The 22306-nt window shown below is 43.4% G+C and overlaps 1 protein-coding gene across 1 annotated transcript in view; it reads left to right on the plus strand.

The window, feature by feature from the left end:
* Nucleotides 1–22306, plus strand: part of CDHR3 (cadherin-related family member 3) — a 39203-nt gene that overhangs the window by 16504 nt on the left and 393 nt on the right. Inside the window, exons 7-18 of the mRNA XM_009883546.1 lie at nucleotides 1116–1264; nucleotides 2597–2786; nucleotides 4474–4642; nucleotides 6160–6259; nucleotides 6405–6503; nucleotides 9972–10198; nucleotides 10992–11163; nucleotides 12925–13169; nucleotides 15770–15951; nucleotides 17328–17341; nucleotides 18835–18866; nucleotides 19783–19831. Coding sequence (XP_009881848.1) covers nucleotides 1116–1264; nucleotides 2597–2786; nucleotides 4474–4642; nucleotides 6160–6259; nucleotides 6405–6503; nucleotides 9972–10198; nucleotides 10992–11163; nucleotides 12925–13169; nucleotides 15770–15951; nucleotides 17328–17341; nucleotides 18835–18866; nucleotides 19783–19831 — 1628 coding nt within the window. The remainder of the gene's footprint in view (nucleotides 1–1115; nucleotides 1265–2596; nucleotides 2787–4473; nucleotides 4643–6159; nucleotides 6260–6404; nucleotides 6504–9971; nucleotides 10199–10991; nucleotides 11164–12924; nucleotides 13170–15769; nucleotides 15952–17327; nucleotides 17342–18834; nucleotides 18867–19782; nucleotides 19832–22306) is intronic.

A 22306-nucleotide genomic window follows, 5' to 3' on the forward strand; every position in this document is an offset into this window, starting at 1 on the left:
CAAGCGGAGACCTGGACACATGGGATCTTCTGTTCTGTTTCTGCAATTCTCTGCTGCAAAAGCTAAGTGCTCCATGGTGTTGGTTGTCCGAGGACAGCGAAGGGCTCACGCTTTCCTACACTGGGAACCATAGACTAGTCAATTAGCTAAGCAGTGGCATAGGAAGTTTAAAATGTGCAAAAATGATTCAGTCTTGAGACGTCCTCCTGATGCTTTTCTGAAGTTTTGAGCACCTTCAACTCCCTTTGATATGTAGAAGCAGGAGATGTTTGTGTGTGTTTCAGTAGTATAAATCAGCCTCCATAAATTCCTTGCACAATTTTTGTGTGCTTGCCCATGCCTGCTTTTGCATGTGGTTCAAGCACCATAATTGCATACCTGAGTACCCATGTGAACATGCAACTGCAACCTTTATAAGCAATCCTCCACAATTGCCATCCAGAGTATATCTGAGCTATAAAACTCACTTAATTAATGGGAAATTTGGGAGCACCAGCATACCAAACAGCCGCAGTAAAGAACCATTTTCTCTATGTAAAATGAATCAGACAGACAGATGTTGCTGGGAGAATGGAGCATGTTCATCTCGTGTGGACCCCCAGGAGTGCTCCTCCTTACCTCCACCTACTGCAGGGGCAACTCAGCTTTTTAGTAATACTGTTGTGCCCCAAAAGCCTCCAGCATTAATTCCAAAAGATGATTAATTACATTACTGCATCTTTTTTTTGTTTTTCTCTTGCAAAATGAAGGAATTAAAACAAGTGGCTTTACAAGCTGGTGGCTCTGCAGAGGGATGGACTGCATGACTTAAGAGTCCCTACCATCTTCAGCTTCCATGATTCTGTGAAAGTCAAATTGGTTTTGCTCTGAAAAAATTGCAGGGGAAGGACACTTATTTGTGTAGCTATGTCATGCTTTATGACCACATACCAGATCAGCTATTGCTACACGTCCAGCTGACAGAACCAGTGACTGGGATATCTACCCTGACATGCAAACAAGCATCTTTGAGCCCAGAATGGCCATGGCTCTGCTGCTACTGTTGGCTGCTCAGCTAAGTCTGTAATCACCTTCCCTTGCAAACACGCTTTGCTGAATTTTGTTTTATCTTGTAGAGAACAAAGGATCTACAGGATTCCAGAGGAGCAAAGCCCAGGCACCGTTGTTGCCAATATAACAGCTAAAGATCCTGATGATGAAGACTCTCCCAGCAGACTTTTCTACAGCATCCAGTCTTCTGACAGATATTTCTCCATAAATCCATGTAAGACAAACAAAAATGTGCCTTCTGACACCCCAAAAAAGAGAGTGGCTACTTTGGAGAAAGTGTTTTTGCCTTAGTTTTAAATTTACTTACTTTATTCTGTGGCTACCCCTAGAAATAAGAAATGCTCAGTATGTTATCAGGGTCAAATTATTTGGTCAGCTGACCCAGATTCAGTAAGATATCTTGAAGAAAGTAGACCAAAGGTGAATTCTTGACAAATATTGACTTACGGCTGGAGGGTGATGGTCCCTTGTGTGGAAGTAAGATTAGCTGCCTTCTTTTTAATCTCTGAGGACTTGCAGTGACCCCTCTGGGGCTCTTGAAACAGCTGCACATAGTTAGACCATAATGCCTTCTCTCCGACCTGAAATCTGCTGTGGCATTGAGGTACACAGCAAATCTGCACCTCAGCTTCATTGCTTGATTCATGGCTCTCCTCAGGCAAAGCCATCCAGAAGAGTCCTCTCTCTCTCATGCTGGTCCTATCTCCTCATGCTCTCTGGGCTTCATATACCAGTGCCCTGACGTTTTTGCTCCAGGGCTGGTATTCAGTGTCTGCTTTGCTCCTCTAGGCTATCGCTTTTGAACTACTTATCTCAGCTGTTAGAGATGCCACACAACACAGTAGTGTGGAGGATTAGGAGGATCCTTAACTGCTTTGGATTCCCTACCCTATGGCCTTTGGCCAGATATTGCCACCTTCCCCCTCAATTACACTCCAAAAGGCAGAGGATATATAGACAGTTCCTTTACCTTCTTTGTGCTCTGGGAATTGTATTGTGCTGTGCCATAAAAACCTTCTCTTGTTGAATAGAGGCTAACAGAAGTGAAAAAAAAATTTAAGTGGCTGACCAGAGCACTTGGCATGATCTCTCACAGCTAAGAGTAGCTCTGTTGATGTGCGTGTAGATTTAGAGGTGCTGAAGGATGCTTGAAGGATAACAGTAGAAAGTGAAGCAGTCTTACTAGCTAGAGAGCAAGCCATTAGCAGCTTATTGTCCTTCCTGCTCTGTGAGTGCACTTGACTCTGACTTGCACTAGCTCTTTCAGAGTGTAAGGGAAATCTAACTGCTTTCCAAGCCCTCTGCTGAGGCCACCTGTGGGGTATTTTTGAGCAATGGGTATCTATCCATTAAAGTCTTACACAGAACTCTCAGAGCCATTTTGTACGATTTTAAAAAATAACTAAACCAGCCATGATTTGCACAGAACAGAATACTTTTTATTTTGCTACCTGTCTGCTCAGCTACCCTGTCCTCTTGCATGTACACAAGTGTTTGTTACTTCCTTCCATGATGAGCATCTAACTTCTGGCTGCTTTCTGCCCAGCAACTGGAGTGCTGCAGGTGGCTGGGAGAATTGACCGAGATGCCCGTCCACTGCGACTCCTTCCTAACATTTCAGTGATACTCTGGGTGGAGGACAGTCCCAGTGGTGGTCACACCAGTGAAATGGAGATCACAATCATTGTTGACGATATCAATGACAACCCACCAGAATGCGATCCTTCTACCTTCAGGTATTGAGGCTCTTCATTGCCTTTGTGCTGCCTTATTGCCCCAGACCAGTGTGTGGTCTAGGGCACATCAGTTAGGCTCCCCAGACCTCCCAGACCTACAGCTAGAGGTTCAAATGGACATTTATCTTTAAGCCTCTAAAGGTTAGTATTCACTGTAAGTGTCTTAGGGCACAAAACTCAATTTCCTGATATGTTCAAAATGGAAATTTGGACTAAAATGTATTGTGTATACATATAAATGTATTTGTGTATAGTCAGATACTTTATTTGTCTTTCTTTCAGATACCTAAACCCTGTGTTTATAGAGTTACCATAGAATTGCCATGTGTTATAGAGTTGCTTTTCTGACCCACACAGACCCAGGCTCCTCCTTTCTTACTTTATGCTCAACTGTGAGGAATCATTTACCAGGGAAAGCTTGCCAGTCCGTTCTGGAGTTTTATTTGAAACTTCCTGATCTTCTCTTCTAAATCTCTCCCTGGTGACCTGCATGTTTTTTGTCTAATGCAATGTGTAAGGTCTTCAGAACCCAGATCACCTCTTGTTATAGGTGTCCTCTGTGCATAGTAACTTAGTCATGGACTTTGCTGTGGCTGTGAAAGCTCTGAGACCTTTGTGATGATCAGGCAGTTTATATTTGCAGATGAGGACATAAAATTAACTCAGTTTTACAGGTGAAGTGTCTCATAGAAAGACTGAAGTTAAAATTGTCCATCTGACGTGGTTGATGTGCCTGGGCTCTGATCTTTCAGGGTACACCATGCTGCATAGTGCAGTTCTTCAGGTGTAGTTATGGTAGTTTGATGGTCCTGGAGATAAAAATCCAGCATCTCAGGCCAAGAATCTATGCAACAACGAATTCTCAGTTAGTGGGTATCTGTTTAAATTGCTTGCTTACTATCTAATAGAAATGTCTTGAATTTAAATCGCATACTTTTATGTACTGGCAGAAAGCGAATCCAGTTCTTCAGAGCGCTGCTTAGTTACAACATCCATGACAATAACACAACAGTCTCTTGTTAGCTAGTGAGCTTAAATTTTGTTCTGAAGGAGACAAAAAACTTCAGGGAAAAAATGCGATCAAATAAAGAACTAGTTTTATAGGGATTGCAACGGGGAACAGGGGATTAATGATATTTTAGTTGGTTCTTCATTTTTTTGTATTTAGTTCTCTTGATTTTAAAAAAAATAAATCGACACCGTCCACCCCCAGTTTCATCATGTGCATCACAGGGACCCTCACTGTCAGCAGCAGGGTCAGAAATCCCAGTTTCACAAAAGAGCAGAATGGTCCAGCTATTAGTTAAGGAGAAAAGAATGAGCTTCTCATCAGGAGAACATTATAATGTACTGAAGAAATGAGAGTTGTAAAGATGTTTTAAAATACTAATTATTAATTGAACTAATCTTGAACATTAAAATCTTGTGGCAGCTTCTGAAGTTTAGCTGAGTTACAGGTTTATGATTTGGATCTGGCTAAATGTTTATTACCTGCCCACTGTGCAGGGCTGTTGTCCACCACAGCATATGGATCACATTCTGGGTTGCTTCGTCAACTGTTGCCTATTTAGATGCAGGATTTTACTTAGAAAATAAAGGGAAGTCAATGTTTTGGCATGTAATATATGAAGAGTTCAAGAGGAGAAATGTAAGTTGCTCTGATGGGATATTTGTTTGTTTTAAACAGGAAAGAGGCAAATGAAAATATGACCGCTGGGACATTTCTTCTTGATCTTAGAAATTACTGTAAAGATATTGATGTTGATCCATCAAACAATCAATTTAGTTTCACTGGATTATCCGGTTTTGGAAGCAATAACTTCGCTCTGGAGTCCACTGCGTCTGGAAGACTTGTGGTCAGTCGTTTGTGGCTTTATGTTAGATTGTCCCATTTCAAAAGTCAACTTATCAAATGTTATAAGTTCTTTGAATTCATTGTCTGTAAAAGAAAAAAAGAATTACTGTAGTTCATGTCACAGTGGGTATGATGTGGAGAATGACTGTTTTGACTGGATGTGAACTACATACTCTTCGATAGGATGCTTTCTATGGATTCTACAGAATTTGGTGAACAGAGAACTGTTTTCTCCAGTTTTAAATAAATGTGTTAGATATGATTGAGAAAAGTATCTTTTTCTAGGGCCTGTGAAGCACCAACTTTGATATGGATAAACAGAGAAATTTGATGCCATTTCGTACCCATTTATTCATGACAGACTGTGGAAGATCCTTGCTATTCAGCATGAAGAATTGAAATACTTGAGAAATCCCACACTCAGTAACTACTTCCCAGCTTCATTGGTCAAAATTGTAAAACCACTTTGAGTGGTAAATTTTCACAGAAGTGCAGTGGGATTTGCAGTTGTATGATTTTGCATGCCAAAATATGGTTTCCTTATGCCGATGGCTGCTGGCATATTTGCATTGGCCAGGACCCCCACCAGTTACTGGACACATGCAATGGTGGTTGTTTCGTTGCTTTAACAAGAACCACAGACAACTACAGAAAAAGGGAAAAAAGGGAAATGTAACAAAAAAGAGGCATTCTATGTAAAAGACAAGAGTGCTACAAGAGCAGTAAAATGATTTTGTATGGCTTACTATAATTTTTGATCTGAGGTATACAAGTCAATAAGCACTGCCCTTAGTTGCTTCATCTGCCAACATAAAAAGCATTTTCATTGCTGCACAGGATATGATTGTTGTCAGCCCTTTGATAACCTTGTATGTATAATGTAACAGGATATCTGAAGTGTCCTGTTCCACCAGGAATTTTCCTGTAGACAATCAACAGTGGATACCTGTGCTTTAGTCTTGCTGCCCCAAAGTTTATGAGACTCCTACAGAACGAACAGAGAGCTCAGGAGATTAGGATTTTAGTCTGCATGAGCCACTGTTTAGTAACAACTTGGTTCCTGGATAAACACTCGTGGCTGAACCTGATACCTTTAATACCTACCCGCAGGCATGAGCTCAAGGAGTAACTATTACTATTTAGCAATAGCAGATTCTTGTTGAGCCAACAAAAGTCAGAGTAAACAGCCAACTCATTACATGAGTTTTGAATTAACCAGGTGAAAAGCCAAGACCTTATGATCCAAATGATAACACTTCCTGCACTTAAGGGGAAGAAATTTTGTTGGCAGAAGGAAAGAGTTTTGAATTTCCAAGAGACACCAGAGCATGAGCATGCAGAAAAAGCCTGGAATTCAATCCTGTAATTGATTAATAGCCTATATTACTCCTACAGGACAATTCTGTATAACCAAGGGGGAGACCACACTTAGCGAATGCTGAGAAAAGTATTTGCCATCATGTGTATTGAGACTTTATGTAAGGAAGTATAAATACAATTGTGTTTCTTTTAATTTAGATGACTGAAAGTATTGATTTAGAAAATCCAGCTAATCTAGGAGTTGAAGTTTATTCTTTGACTGTCAGGGTGCAAGATATTGCCCGTCCTAACTACTCAAGCAAGTATCCCTTTTACACTTCTTTTGATATTTTCCTGTGCTGTAACAGCATGGAGAGAGGAATACCATATGTATTTTGAATATATGCATGAGAAAATTTCACAGCCATACTTAACTATGATTTAATCTTCTGTTATATTTCCAGATATCATCTACATTTACATCAGGATAAAGCCAGTGAATGAATTTTTTCCAGTCTTCAGTAATTTGTCATATGAATTTAATGTTCCAGAAATTATTAAAGGTACAGTAAGTAGCACCTACATGATAGAAATAATGTTGTCATGTTGATAAGTACCTTTTTGCTCCAAATGTATTTTCATATATTTGAATGAGGAGAATGTCTCAAACTTCCAGTTCAACCAGGGTCTCACCATACAACCACCTACTACCCTTAAATAGACAAAACTGGCAACGACTTCAATTGTGCAGATGGAAACTGAGACACAGACAAATTCAGCAATTGCACAAGAAGTCTGTGACAGAGCCAGGAACTGAACTCAGATGTCTTGTTTTAGACCATCTTTCTGCTCTTGCTAAATTATAGCCTTTCAGAGGAACTGTGACAGTGTAAAGAAACTGACCCAGATGAGTGAGGACTCCCTTGGCCCAGGCATGGTGTAAGATGGCCACCCCACTGTCGCCTGACACCCAAATCACCTTGGGTGCAGTGGGTGCCTTAGAGATGGGCTGGGATGGGAGTGCTTGGATGGGGAGGCTTCACTGAGCAAGACGGCAGCCAGAGCAGCTCGTCGTGCCTGGAGCCAGGGTCATTCCCATTCCTGCAACAGCCCAGCAACTGCAAGTGTGGCCTTAAAACTGAATTTGTTGAAACTTTTCATGTGCTTGACTCCTACCTCAGCACCTTTCCTGTCCCCTGGTGAGTCCTGAGTCTCATGAATTTGCAGAGCAGTGCATCTTGTCTCCCTGGTAATCCTTGTGTGCCAGGCAGCTCTGTGCTGTGCTGCTCGGTACGCAGAGGAGTTGGCACAGGAATGGCATCTTTCCTAGCTAGCCTCAGCCTCTCCCTCATATGACCTGATGTACCAAACACAGGTCTTCTGCCCCAGGACCTCACTTACTGGCTTTATTGACTTGGCTAAGAAAAAAATGAGAAGTACGTTAGATACATGCTGGATAAATCTTGACCCTCATTCTGAACTTCCTAGGGTCACAGAAAAACTGAAGGTGTAAGGGACCTCTGGAGGTCTCAAGTCTAACTTGTGCTCAAAGTGACGCTAGTTTCAAAGCTTGATCGGGTTGCTCAGGGCCCCATCCAGTTGCGTTTTGAAAACCTCCATGGGTGGAGACTCCACAACATCTCTGAGCCCCTGTTCCATCTGAGCAACCTTAATTCCAGATAATTTTACCTTGTACCCAGCTGGAATTGTCTATGTTGTGGCTTGTGGCTGTTCTCTATCATCCTTTCACTGTCCTGTTCTGAGAAGAGTGTATCCTGGTCTTCTGCATTATTGCCCTTTTGGTAGTGTAGCACAGCAATTAAATCCCCGCTTTGCCTTCCCTTCTCCAGCCTGAACAAACCCAGCCCCATCAGCCTCTCCTCCTGCATCCTCTGCTCAACCCTCCCCAGCCTTTCTCCAGTTTTTTAGCATCTCTCTTGTGCCTGGGCCCCCAAACTGGTCACAGGTAGCTTTATGAGTGCTGAGCAGAGTGAGTCACTCCCCGCCATGTGCTGGTAACACCCTCATTAATACAGCCCAGTATGCAGTCTCCATTCCCCCAAGGGTGCCCTGGTGGCTCATGTAGAACTTGTCCACCAGGGCCTGGCGTCTTTTCCTGCAGAGCGGCTGCCTACTCACTCATTCTCAGCCTGCACTGATGCATGGGCTTGCTCTGGCCCAGGTGCAGGACTTGCATTTGTCTGTGCTGAGCTCCATGAGTCCTGTTGGCCCATATCTCCAGCCTGCTGGGCCCCTCTGAATGGCAGCCCTGTCCTCCAGCATGTCCAACACTGCCACAGGCTGCTGTTACTCACAAACGTGCCCCAATGGCCACGTCACCAAGGAGGAAGTCCAACTGCATCACTGTGTCCGAGTGGGATGTGGTGAAGCTGCCCATGAAAATCCAGGAGATTTAGCAGCCAGATAATCTAGTATCTACTTGAATTAATAAAATTATTATGGCCAGGGCAGGCTTAAAGCACAGGTGAAGGCAGCTCTGGCTATGGTTAGCAGACCTGTGCGCTCTGTGGTGCTTCTGTGTCCATTTGCCCAAGCCAGGAGGCATGGGGTGGTGGGAAGGAAAAGGCACGCTTCAAGCAGCCCCACCATCCTATCCACAGCCTCCTTTCCTTTGCCATGGGCAAAGGAGCAAGCCCAAACTTCCAGGCCTCACACTCATCTCTCTGTTTTCCTCCTTCTCTGGTCAGGAGGATCCTGCCAAGGTCCACAGGTCTGCAAAAACCACTCCTGCCTGTCTTCTGGAGAAGCTGTCATCAGCCACTGCTGAGTATGGCAGAGCTGCAGCTGGTGTGGAGATGCATGGCCTGGGAGGGAGCTGGAGAGACTGGGGAGGCTGGGGTAGGGGGGGCTGGCTCCCAGGGGGGCCTGCCTGGCAGCCCTGGCTCCTGCAGGAGTGAAACTGCCAGGAAAGCAATGATAGCTAAGGGCAGATGAGGGGGCACAGGACAGCCACTCAGCAATCAGAGGACCCCCACCTTCAGGTGTTCATACCAGTACCTTGCATTGCTCAGTAGCCCAACTTTTATTTCTATGGTGCATGGATGGAGCTTGGCTTTCTACGCTGTTTCCCAGGGGGCATGATATGGTGAATTTCGTAGCATTTCCTATTCTGTGTGTGCCTCCTCATACCACTGATGTGTATCTTAGCAATATAACACTTGAAACCCATCTGTGACACAGATATGTCTGTAAAGCTCTCTGTGTCAGCCACAGAACTTTGCTGGATACTGAGACCATCAAGAGAAATGATGTTTTTCCGACTCAGACTGCCTTTTGTTTTGGGCTGAGTTGACGTTCACAGGGTGCTTGCTATTGCTGTACCAAACAGGAGCCAACAGTTTGCAGTAAGGCCAGAGTTCACAGGGTCAGAAAAGAAAAAAAATACTGACCCTTCATTTACATCCTCCTTCTGCCTTACTCTGTGCATGTGGATTATTCATGCTGTATATCCCCAAGTCATGTGGATCATTCATGCTGTATATCCCCGAGTCATGTGGATCCACTTAGCGTTGAATCAATGTCTGCAGAGATGGGCGTGCACAGTCCCATCTTCATGCTCACAGTTTACAGCACTGCCATTTGTAGTTTCCCTCATAAATTCTTGGTACGAAGGTAATTCAAACAGCTTTTCAAATACCTCAGAAGGAACAGCAGCAATTGCTTTTCAAGCCCTGTTCCTCCAACCAAGCCAGTGCTTGGGCTGCCACAAGGCAGGAGTTTGTGTGTGTCGGTTGAGGGCTCAAGGTGGCCCTCACCACAGAGCACTTCTGTTGTGGTTCTCTACAGGCTCCTCGTGTTTTGGTATTTATTACTAGCAGGTGAGCTCGTGCACAGGGTAGCCATAGCACAGCATGGTGAACTAGTATTTCTCACACCTTTGCTTTACTTTTTTTGGGGGCGAAAAACTCTATAAATCTTTAGTTCAGTTTCATCAAGCTTTGGTTGGTACAAGTACTCTGTACTTCCTTTTCCTTAAAATGTTAATGAAATATGGATTTTCTGTTTCTCAGTTGGATCTAGTATTGGAAGAGTGAATGCCAGAGACGAGGACTGGCCACCCAGTGTCATCACTTATTCCATTGTAGCTGGAGGAGGCACCAGGGATTACACAAATATCTTCTGGATCAGCCCAACCAAAGGAGATGTGAAGATTTTAGGTAGATTGGACTATGAAACAACTCAGAAACACATTCTCACAGTACAGGCCTCAGACCAAGAGAAGACTGCAACAACATCTGTGAGTAAACCCACTCTACTCCTCCCCTTTTAGCTACGTTTTTCTCTCTTCCTCCTGACAAGAACGGTAAGACATTGGGCAAAGCACTTTGGTCTCTAAAAGGCAAGTCCATCCCTGCATAGAGCTGTATATTAGTCAGCTGAAAGAGGTGGTGTTTGCTCAGTCTTGCTTTATTTCTTACAAAAAGGTTAAATTAATACTTTTATACTTTTAACTCTGTGGGTTTTGTTTCTCAGTCTTTTTTTTCTTATTTTACCTGGGCAGTGAAATTGTTTTCTTGCCCTAGACAATTTGAGATATTCTTTACGGCTACATATATACTGGAAAATAGAAAAAGGAAAGGTCTATAAGGAGTCCTCCTTCCTTCCATGGATCATGCTCTGCATTACTATTAAATATGCTAAGAAGCCTAACTAATGTCTGTGAAGCAATTTGAGAGATTTGAAACAAGTTTAATGAATACCTGGTACTATTATTATTTCTCACTCTTACAATGACACAGTTCAGGTAATTCAAATAGTCAGACACACCAGTGCGAAACCACTGCGGTTTTGGAAGATGGTTTGGGTTAAAGAACCTGTTCCCAAAAGAGTGCTGGTCACAACAAGAAGCGAAGGTCAAATGATCACAGACATTATTTGGTAGAAACTAGATTGGAAGGGAGGTTCATTGCTTTTCAACTGCTGTTGATCAAAAGAGCAAAATGGGAAAAGTCAAACAGTTTCTGAAGTTAATAAAATTCTGGCTTAGCACACTGGAGGAGCTTCAGCTTGCTATTGCTCTTTTCTTTCAGGTTACTGTCAATGTTTTGGAAGTAAATGATGAAGAACCAGTTTGTTCACCCAATTTCTATTCGTTTCAAATCCCAGTCAGCTTAGCTGTTGGGACCAATATTAATGGTTTCAGGATTGAATGTCAAGATCGTGATTCTGATCCCAGGTCTTTCCGTTACTTCATTAATGAAGGTACTGTGTCATGCTGTGTGAGCTGGGACCAGTGCAAAAATTTTTGAATGCTGACGGTTTGCTTTGACTTGTAAATAGAAGTCTTGCACAGTTTATGAGCTACTTCTTATGGAGAGCTAGCTGCGATTCACAAGTTTTGCACATCATTACTTTGCTGCTTACCGAAAGAGATGTCTCTCCACATCTACCACCTAGAACCATTCCCCTGCAAGACTGGATTGCCTACCATATTAATTAATTGGCAATTAGTTGCATAATTGACAAGGACTTCAGAAGAATGAGCTGGAATGATACGCAGGGTCAAATTTCACTTCCAATTACAGCTGAGTAAATCTTGAGAAATGATGGTGGGTTCTGTTACTCTGCATACCTCACCTTTAGATGCTGGTACACCACTCAAAACAACTGAGCAAACCTGCATGCCCTAGGTCCATGCTGTATGAATTAAACCCCTGTTTTAAGAATGTGTGTTTGGACCTGGTAATCAACTGCATCAACTTGGAGAACCGCTGCAATATGGGATGACATTCAGCTTCACAGAAAAGGCAACGCACTCTTTTGGGGCAATTTCTTTTTTTTTTGCTGCTGAGGTGACTGCTGGGAAGGAGGAAGCAGATCGTGCAGGTGCCAGTAAAAAACTGTGAGCATAAAAAGACAGAACCTTTGTCCTATTCCAGCCCCTTAATGCTGCAAAGGATCTCTGCAGCAGTGGTATTTACACACAAGGCCATACAAAGTCTGCGTTTGTATCAGTAAGTCAGGGCCTGGCCACGGGTCCAGCATTGGCCCACACGGCTGAAGCATTAAGTTTGGTTGCTGGCATGATTTTGGTCTGTGCCAAGCAGTATATTCCCAAAGAGATCCCAGGCATTGCTGAGGGATGTGGACCTTGCCAAGCAGGCACTCTGTATGGGCTGACCAGGGTGAAGACTCAGGGGTTTGGCTGTACGGACGTGAGCTGTGCCATGCAGTTGGCCTCTGAGACACAGGGCAGCCCATGGCCCATTTTGTGCTGTACGATTGACATGGCCTCCAAGGTCACTTCAATTTCTGGAACTCTATGGGGCAACAAGAGCAAAACTAAAGCACAGCTGGTGCCTTTTCATGGCTCTGATCTCTCCTACATGTGGTCTGCTCAGCATCACTGAACTCTCCTTTCTGCCCCCACAGTGCAGATGAAGTCCTGGGGGCAATTAATATCCTTTGAGTCATTAGCTCTCTTCTGGGGGAGCTGTTCAAAGGCCTCTGCCTCTTGGCAGAGGGAGAAGGCATGGAGAGGGGCTGGAGAGGCCTCTGGAGACACTGGTTGTGCCCATGTGGCCTAGGGGCCACTCCAGGGACACCCCAGTAGTAGAATGAGCCCTGCAACAGTGTAGGGTCCTTGCCCTGGCTGGGTGCTGCTTCTGGGTGCTCTTCAGGCTGTAAGGACAGGTCATTCGAGTGACCTCTTGTGTGCCCTATGGCTCTGAAGTGTTTCCACAGACTCTTCTCAACTGTGTCCCCACAGAGGGTCTTATTCCATGTTTTAATGCTTTTATGACTATATTGTTTTATCTGATTTTATATGATATCAGGAAGATCAAGGAGCTGTTCTTATCAAGAATATTTCACTGCACAGGTGTATAGTGATCCCTAACAAGTTGTCAACAGAAACTGATCTTTTTGCTTGTTGCAACCATTTACTTTAATGTGGGACTGCTTTTCTCTCTCTGTTTTTTTTTTTTTTTTGACATTGTTTTGGGTTTTTGCTACTGCTTGCAGGCAATGTGAACAATCATTTCACCTTTTCACCAAGTGCTGGCTCCAACATGTCTCGGTTGATTCTTGCATCAAGGTTTGACTATGACAGTGGACTTGATATGAACTGGATTTACAAACTGCATGTCTATATAACAGATGACAATTTACTATCTGCCAGGGACAAAAATACACATCTAATTAAAACTGGAACAGTGACTTTAAGCATCAGAGTTATCCCAAACCCAACTACTGTCATTGCCACAACGGTAAGTTCACTGAAATTTATGTCCGCTTCTGTAGTTCTTTCATGGGCTGCTCTCCATGGGAGTGAAGAAAAGGGTAGATGTATGCAAAAGGAAAACAAAAACCTACAGTGGGTCCAGTCGTGGGAAGTGCTGAGCCCCGTGCTCTTACACTGGAGCCAAAGGTGGTTGATGTATTCAGCATTATGAAGGATTGGTCCCAGGTACAGAGTCATAACATCTGTTTTGTATTTTAGTTTCTAAAACAAAAAGGGCAGGTAGCCAAAGGACCAGGCATACTGCCATTACCACGTAACTGGAAAGTTAAAGGTTTTGGCAGCTTTATTAATAAGGAAAGAGCAGGGGTTAACCTTTGCTTCGAACCTTAAAATTACCTCATGCATTTTGCACTACCTCTTTTTTTATTCATAGCTATTCACTCCACCAGCTGTCTTGCAATTGAATGTGCTTCTTTAGCCATGGGACACATTAATCTGTGGCTACCAAAATTAAAATAAGCATCAACAACAAGAAATCCTCATGACTTAGAAGGGGCTTTTTTCCATCCCTGAGGTCACCCTCATGTAAAACTTTGATCTGCCTGTCTGGAACTGAATCAGTTGTGCACAGCCTCAGCATGTCGCTGAGATTGCAGCAGGTTGCAGACAGCAAATCCAGAGAGGTGGGATGGATCTCTCCAGAGCCCCTGCCCACGTGGTGGCCCATAGCTAAGCTGGGGAAGCCAGCACAGCTTTCGGCAGCTGGGGTGGGATCCGGCCTTGCACAGGTTGTGGAGCTGTGAGCCTGTGTCCCAGCAATACAGTCTACTCTTCCACAAAGCCATCCCAGGCAAGCTCTGGCTCACCAGTTTCATTTCAGAGCTGATTTCCTTCAGGCTGGTGCAGGCTGTGTGGAGAGCTTGCTTTTGTCCTGCCTGCAGAAGCGGCACAGTCTGAGGGTACAGACCACTCTGTCCCCATCTGTGTGCCAGCTGCCACCTTCATCCCTTACTGCACCATCTCTCATTCATCCAGAGCCCATCCATTTTCTGCCTGCTGGCAGATCGCATTGCCCTTTTTTCCCTTGCATGCAGGAAGGAAAATATGAGTATGCTGGTAAAGGGGTAAAGTGCTGTTCCCTGTAAAATGGTCTGGATCTGCTAGGGGCTACTGGTAACTGAGCCAGAACCAGGGGATCCTGCAAACAGCACATGCAAGTCTGGACACTTTACTCTGAAAATGCTTAAATACTAACTTGCAGACTGATTAATAACACTGTTATTATCTAATGCTCTGTTGGGAAGAAGTAAATGGTTTTCTCACAGCCTTCTCCTCCCCCTACTTGATGTGGAAATGAAAAGTTAAGCTGAATAACAAAACTTATTCTGTATTTCTTTCCCGTGCTATACCACAAATACAAACAGTCTAGACCACATACCACAGCATTAAATTGGCCTCCCCAGAGATATCAGGCTTCCACTTTCAGTCTGTTTTCCAGACGAGCACCTCCATTACAGCAACTTCTCCCATCACTACTCCTGACATGTGTTCGGTGCAGCAACTTGATGAATCAGATGCTGATAGACTGGTAGTGTGGAAAAGAAGCGCTGTCACAAAAAGTCACTTGTGACTTCAGTCCCAGTGAGGATGGAGTGGTGGTTGTGCTCTTGAGATTATCTGAGAGTTTCTCTAAGGATTGGATGTACCTTTTTTTTTGCAAGGGTAAATGGATTATTTTAAAGGTATCCTTAAACAGGAAAGAAATAGATACCCTACTAAATTTCATACACAATATGATTACAAATGTCTTACAGAAAATTAAATAAAAATCTCAGTAGATGGTCAAAACTAATAGTACCACACTAGGTAATGACCCAGGTAGAGCAAATGAGTAATTTCTGATCTGCGTGAGGATAGTTTCATGATGGGACCTTAATGAATGAATTGCTGGCACCAAGTGACGTGCCAGCTCAGAGACATGTCTCCTAGCACTTGGGAAGATGTGGGAGATCAGAACTGCTCAGGAAGTGTGGTTTTCCCTTCTGGAACTAGTCACAGGCGAAAAAAGGGAGTTTAATTTCTTTTTATACAATAACCCAATTCCTTGGGGTTCAACTCCTCTTATGAAGGGGGCCGAATGATCACTGCAGTGAAGATAACCTACTTCCAGTTTTGCCTTAGGTAACAAGAAGCCATTATCTCCATAATGGCAGTATTCCCTGAACTTGCTCACCCTCCAACAGTGTGCTTGCAGCTTCTCAGACAACCTGAGGCTTTTAAACCCCACCATGACATGCTTGCTTTAATATAAGACATTGAAACATGATCCAGAACCTCCTTTTTGCATCGTGGGTGGGCTCCATTTCACCTGCCTTTGATTGCCCCGGGAGCTCGGTGGTCCATCTCAGTCATCTGAGCTGCCTCAGCAGTCAGCAGACAGGTACGTGGGATGAATCACTGTCTCCAGCAGACACTATCTCCATCTGCCCATCATCTGCAGAGCCCTGGGGCAAGCTTGGGCCAGGTGCTTCAGTGCAGAAGTTCAGCCAGATGAAAGGTGCCGTTGGTGTCAGTAACCTTACAAGTATGCAGCCTTGAGGAACTTTTCCTGTCTTGTTTTAAAAGCCTGGCTTCACTGTTGTGACTAAAAGGGAAAACCTCTACTCTGAATCAGCGTGGTACGTGCCGTTCGTCATCACCCTTGGCAGTTTGCTGCTCCTCGGACTGCTGGGGTACCTGGGGTTCCTGCTAGCGACGTGGGTCCACACCCGCTGCCCTCCGGCAGGCAAAGCATACGGCACACCTCTGTGAGTCCTCCCAAATGTCATGCTGGGGAAGTACCCACCAACACCTGGCAGTAATAGAGAGAACTCAGGCCTTTCAGCTGCAATGCAATCTATGCTTTGAATATTTTATAGCAGTATGCTGTGTGCTGTAGTAAATGCTATAACCAGCTACAGGGATATTTGGTGTTAATGATATGAAATCAAGGAAAAATGTCCATGGAATTTTATTTCATGGATTTACTAACAGTTTAACAAAAGCATTAGCTGAAGGTAACAGTAGAATGAACAATTATGACCTCTAAAAGCAGCTACACTCGTGAGGCGTAGTCAGAGCCTGTGCTTGCCTGTGCTCACCAAAAATACAAATGGTTTTGGTTTGTATTTGGCTCACACACCAAGGGAACTCCCATCTAGGTAGTTACTGGATGCATATTCCTTCCTCTCAGCTACGGACCCCAGAGTCCTTTCCTTGGTGCTCATGCCAAATTCTTTGTTCGGGCAAAACTTCTGCAGGTTTCCTAGAGTTTTACCCAAGCCTGTTGCAAGGCTCTGGCCCATAAAACTTCATGGTATCCCTAAGCGCTCATGCTTGGCAAAAGCCACGGAAGCACCTGGGACCAGTTCTGGTTCATTGTGGGAAGCGGCAGAGATTGCCACTGGCTTCCTTCTCAGTGGGCTGGAGCCAGACTGTGTCTAAATTGACTTTTTACTTCACAAAACAAAGATAAGCAGCTCTTTAAATGGACTAGGATTAAAAAAACATTTTCTCTAAGTATTCTCAGGATTTGGGCTTAAATTTAGAAACTATGGTAAATGTAAAGAGGTAATATATGACGGTAATTATAATTCAAATGGTGTGTGCAAGGAATTTAGCAATTTGTGATAAAAAAAGACAAAGGAATCTAGCAGCATATAGTTTGGCTATTGTTATTATTTATTAATTGGGCCAGGCTCTCCCATTAAAAAGCAATTTCTATATTTTCATAAACATTTACAACCTTTCAAATATTTTAAAAGGTATTATTTGAGCACATCAGATCCAAAAAACTGACCTTGCTCCAAGGATGGAACAAGATGACAATATCTGAAAAAAAATTTTTTCCAGATAATATAAATCCATCATGCTATCATCAATAAGACTTTATTTTTTTAATATTATCCCTTCTTGGAGAGGTGTTAGAGCAATGCTTAGGGCTGTTTTCCTGTTTGGGAGCAGCACTAAATGATGCAGGCTTTCAGTGAAAGCAAAATCAGAAACCAAACAAATCAAGCAAATCCCAGAACTCAAGAAAACACATCCTTCTTGCCAAATGAAAGAGAACAAAGCGTTATATTTTTATGTAGGCGAAAGTATGACATTTGTTAACTACACTCTTAATCCTTTTTTTTCATTACAGGATAAACGCTCCAGGTGTGTACCTCCTTTCTGTATTTTAATACTTCACAACAAGACCTTGTTTATGATTCAGTGTAAAATTTGTAAATCCATTTCTTGACAATTACAAGAATATTGATATTAAATAACTCTGGCTGATTATGGGAGGCCTGCCTAAGTGATATCATGGTCCTTTTGGTCTTCAGATCTATTAACAACTAGGTAAAAACCAAATTCAGAGTAGCCTGGTATTCTGGCATGTATGCTAAAGTATTACTGTATTTTTTCACATGCAATTTGTATGCTATCTGTTAAAAAATAATCCCATCCCTCTACAGCACCTTCATGAGTTGTCTCTACTCTAATTCCCTGTTCACTGCTGCCTTCATTTGCTCCCTTGACACCATTACTTTATGTACCTGAAGACTTATTCTAAAGCATTGGTGCTTTTAAAGGGGTTTGTATAACTTAGCAGGGGTATAAGTTGCATGTAAAATGAAAAGTGTTTTTTTAAGCAATCCTGTTCCTTTTAGTCCCATTAGCTTTCTACTAGCAAGTGTGGCTCATATGGGCTCAGTAAGACCCTGCTTTTATAACTGCTTCTCCTCAATCAGCATCTCCCAGCTTGAAAAAAACCCACAACTAACAAACCCCAACAAAATTAGCTGTTCTCTTGGTTGCCCAATTCGAGACATTTCAGCATTGGCTGGTTTCCAAAAAAATGGATGCTTGGTGCTTTCTGAGAAACTGGTTCCCAAACGCTGGGCAGCAATGGCCAGACAGAGCAGGTGTCCCATCAGTGCTCAGGTTGAGACCCATCTGCAGCACTTCAGAGTATTGCACACCCGGTTGTAAAGCCTGTTGGTGGCCAGGCATACAGTTCTCCACAGAAAGGCCATTAAACAAATTGGCAAGGAGCGAGCAAGAAGAAATCATAGCAACTAGTTGGGTATCATCCACAAATCCATGCTGTCGAGATGCCCATGGCACTGCTGCTGTATTTGTTTGCATGTGGGATGAGATAATAGTGTGGTAAATTCACACATACCCAAACTGTTCTTCAGTCTGAATTTTACTTGACTGGATCTGCAGCACTTCCCTATTTTGTCTCCAAGCACATGTTTGAGTGCACAAGCTTTGCAGCTACAAACATTCATGGAAAAAAATATCTGTTTGTAGTTCAAATTCACCCCAAAGGTGAATTTCTATATCTGTTCATATTATTTAGAAATGGAGATTTGTTAAAGAAACTATTGTTATTTATTCATTACTGAAGGAATACGACTTTTCAAGGCTAAAATTTGATTAGTCATTGGCAACGGTGGATTCTCACTCCAAAATACTATGAAGCAGTTTGCTTTTCAAACAGTATGAGGGATCATCCTTTGAAAAGAAATGAGGCTCATGTGAGATGCCTCAGAAATTGAGTACTGAAAATGTCTATTTGTTTGAGGAAATCTTGGCTTTAGTGTCTGTAGTCACTGTCAGAAAAATCTGATTCTTTACGATGTGCATTTCCTTTTCTGTAGAAAAGAAGAAACCTAAGAAAGAAGTGGTTGTGGTAAGTACAGCCGGACTCAAAATAGAACTCAGTTTTTCCCAGCCCCATCATGCAATATGATTGTAGGACCCTTTCTATGAAAGATGTCTGTTTTCCTAAGAGAATATCAAAATGATAGGCAAGGAAAAAAGATTGCCCCAAATGCAAAACACTCCAGTGCCCCAGCTGACCTCTGTATTTGGAGGCAGCAGTGGGTGTGATGGGTGCTTACCTGCGCACTGTGACCCCATTGCTTTCAGATGCCGAATTCTCCAGCCTCTTGCAGCCCCATACATGGGAGGCCAGATAGGCTGTGACCGGAGCAGTGACAATAAGACTCACTGCAGAGGCAGGATGAGAAGTTCCCCAGCTTCACTGATGGCAAATTTGGGCTGCTGAGACACCACTGACCTGTGCAGCTAACCCTGACCCGCCTGAGTACAAACAGTCAGGTACACAAGGGTACCCAAGCTGCAAAGAGTTTGGTCTTGATAAGCTGTCTGCAGCAAAATGCCATAGTTATTTCCACTGCAATAGATGTTTCTTTGCTTCTGGATCTTGGGGCTCCTTCCTTTTTCATAGCCATAAAAGCATAAAGGCTGCAAGGCACTTTCATTAGTGTACTCTTCCTCCCCAGATTCTTCAGAGAGGGGATTCCCAAGCCTTCTCTAGCTGGAGGTGACCCTCTTGTGGTTACACACGTGGAGGCATTTAGCATGTCAGACCTTATTAATTCTCCTTTGAACATCTAGTGGCAACACCCTACACCACAAATGGCTTTTGTTGCTAGTTTTGATTAAACCCAGCCTACAGGAATGCAATACGCAGGTTATACAAATCCGCCTCCATCCATGTAGGTCACCATTTCCGAGTCACTGCTCCTCCTTCTTGCTTAAGTGATTCGCAGGATTCATTTCACATTTGTCTCTCTTCACAGACAATGACAAAGCTAAGCACTGTCTTTGATGGAGAAGCCAGAGACCCAGGTAATAAAAAGCAATTAACAGTGGATGTGAATATTTGGCTAGAAACAAACTGAATTAGTTGATTTAAATATGGTTCGACATTTGTGTTTCGTATTTCAGGTTTGCTGTTTCTAAGGAGAAAGGGAACTATATTTCACAGTGAAAATCAAGAGAGTGCCCCAGTAACATTTCTAGTGGTAGAATATACTTATGTCCCTTGAAAGCACACATAATGGTGGCCAGATTATTCACTGATCCTGTGCTAAACCTGAATGTACGGATCCGGTATTGGAAGGTGAGAGGAGTGGAGGAATTTGCTGCAAGCCTCCTGCTGCAATGATGACCCAGGAGGTGTAGTGCTTATCCCCTTCCCCAGGTGATGGCCACTGTGCTCTGCAGCAGGATTCATAACAGAAAAATATTTTTTTTCTAAGGGTTGATCTGCCTTAGCTCATCCCCCTGAACCACAGCCCCTGCCTGAGCCCACACCATGATGCTTGGCCTGGCATGAGGGTGCACAGCCCTGCGTCTAACAGCTGAGGGCCCCAGCATGGAGAGGGGGGGCTGGCTGGTAAAATGCGACAGTCAGTCAAAATAGACCTCTAACAAATAGATCCGAAAATAGGTCTGAAACAATAGGTCTAAAAATTATCCAGAAGGCAGGCTTATTTCAAGGCTTGGATTCATCTGGCGAAATTTCCACCCAAGTGCCTGTACCTTGTGTTTCTTATTAGCTGGCTCAGAGCTGTTGGATGCTGTGAGCTAATGGGAAACACCAGGCATTGGGACTTCAGTAGAATTTGGGCAAACAAATGGGACCCTACTGTGCAATTAAGCCCATCCACAAAGCTGCTCAAGGCCAGTTTGGTCCAGGTCCAAGCCCACCTGCTATGTATAAAGAGGTCTGGAGGGATGGGCTCCAAAGTCCCTGCGTTTTTCCTGTGTAACTGCATTTGCAATATATGAAACGTGAATGTTCTCTGGGCAGCTGCAAGAGCTGCTTCCCGGTGTTTTTGCAGGACAGCTGGTGGCTCCCTTCCTCCGCAAACCTGACCACACCAGACTTAAGGATATCTGAGCCCATCCAAACTGCCCCCAGAGCCATAGTGTTTGTCTCATGCCTGACACAAACATTAAGCTATAACACAGCTTTGTGGTGTCAGCAGAGTAATGTGTGCTCCCCACTCCCCCTCCCCGGCTCCCCAGCCTCCCCTCCCCGGCTCATCCCAAACCTTAGAGGATCAAGTGTTGGGGGTTTGGAAATGAGATTTCATAATTCCCAGGACATCATCTGTTGAATATGATTAGGAGGGATGGTCAGGAGCTGCTTCCTGATCTGGGCTGCTTTAACATACCTGCTTTGTAAGCAGTCAGAAAAAATAACATGTAAAGAGATCCAGTTTCAACTTTAATTGCTCAAATTGTGTTAATGCATCAGAAACCATTAATTCTGATACAAACTGTAACATGTAGTAACACGTAACCACCATTTCTTTCCAGGCATTAATGGTCTTTTGTTTGTCTCATATTAATAACGTTTAATTACAAAAAGTGCCACCATAGCTCCTCATTCTCCATCTGTTTAGCAAGAGACAGTGATTTCAACTGTGAGGCAATCACACTGGACACATCGCAATTTTTCCACCTATCTCTAGGTAGTAAATGAACTGAAGGAGAAGATACTTACTTTTAATGTACAAGAAGAAATTACCCGTAAAATCTGAAGAAGGACAAAAATCTTTCTAACAAGGAAACGTAACCATGTGTGCTAAACAACCCAAATTTAACAATATTTTATATATGTGAGGGAAGCATGTACTTGCACAAACAGAAAATACATAGTATTTCACTCTATTAATGATACTGTGCACAGCAAGCCTGGAGGAAAGCATGTTGTTCAAGTGGAGAAGCAATGCATACAGCCAAAACTCATTGGGGATCCCGGATCTCCAATCTTGGGTCAACCTAGATGGCCTGACGTGGTCTGGAAGATGTATGTAGCCTAATGTGCTCCTAGCGGGTTTTGCTACCTCAGGTAGACAACTCTACTTGAAAAAATAGGCACAGACATACACAGTGGCCTTGCTCAGCATGGCCAGAGGCAAAAGTTTTGGGAGAGTTAGTCCTAACAAGTAAGGACTATGGATGTGTTTGTTACATTGCCCATGTTAACCCATGGTAGCTGTAACCTGGATAGAGGTATAGATAAGGTATGAGGATGGATAAGGTATGTATAAAACCATACTTTTTTCTGCAATAGGAATATTTTGAATGCTCCTATTCCCCGAACTGCAGACCTGTTTTTTATACTGATAGAATAGCATCTCCCCTGAGCAGCCACCATGACGCCCAGGTCCCCGAATTCACTTGCAGAAGTGAAGCTTTCCCTCTGGGGGCTACCTCCCCAACTCAGCTGATTTTCCAGGTGCTTCATGTTTCTTGTTTCAACCCCATCCTGAGGAGAACTGTTATGTCTTAATCTGCTAAAGCAGGAAT

This window comes from Charadrius vociferus, unplaced genomic scaffold (assembly GCF_000708025.1).
Source record: "Charadrius vociferus isolate BGI_N301 unplaced genomic scaffold, ASM70802v2 scaffold704, whole genome shotgun sequence".
Taxonomy (NCBI): Eukaryota; Metazoa; Chordata; class Aves; order Charadriiformes; family Charadriidae; genus Charadrius; species Charadrius vociferus.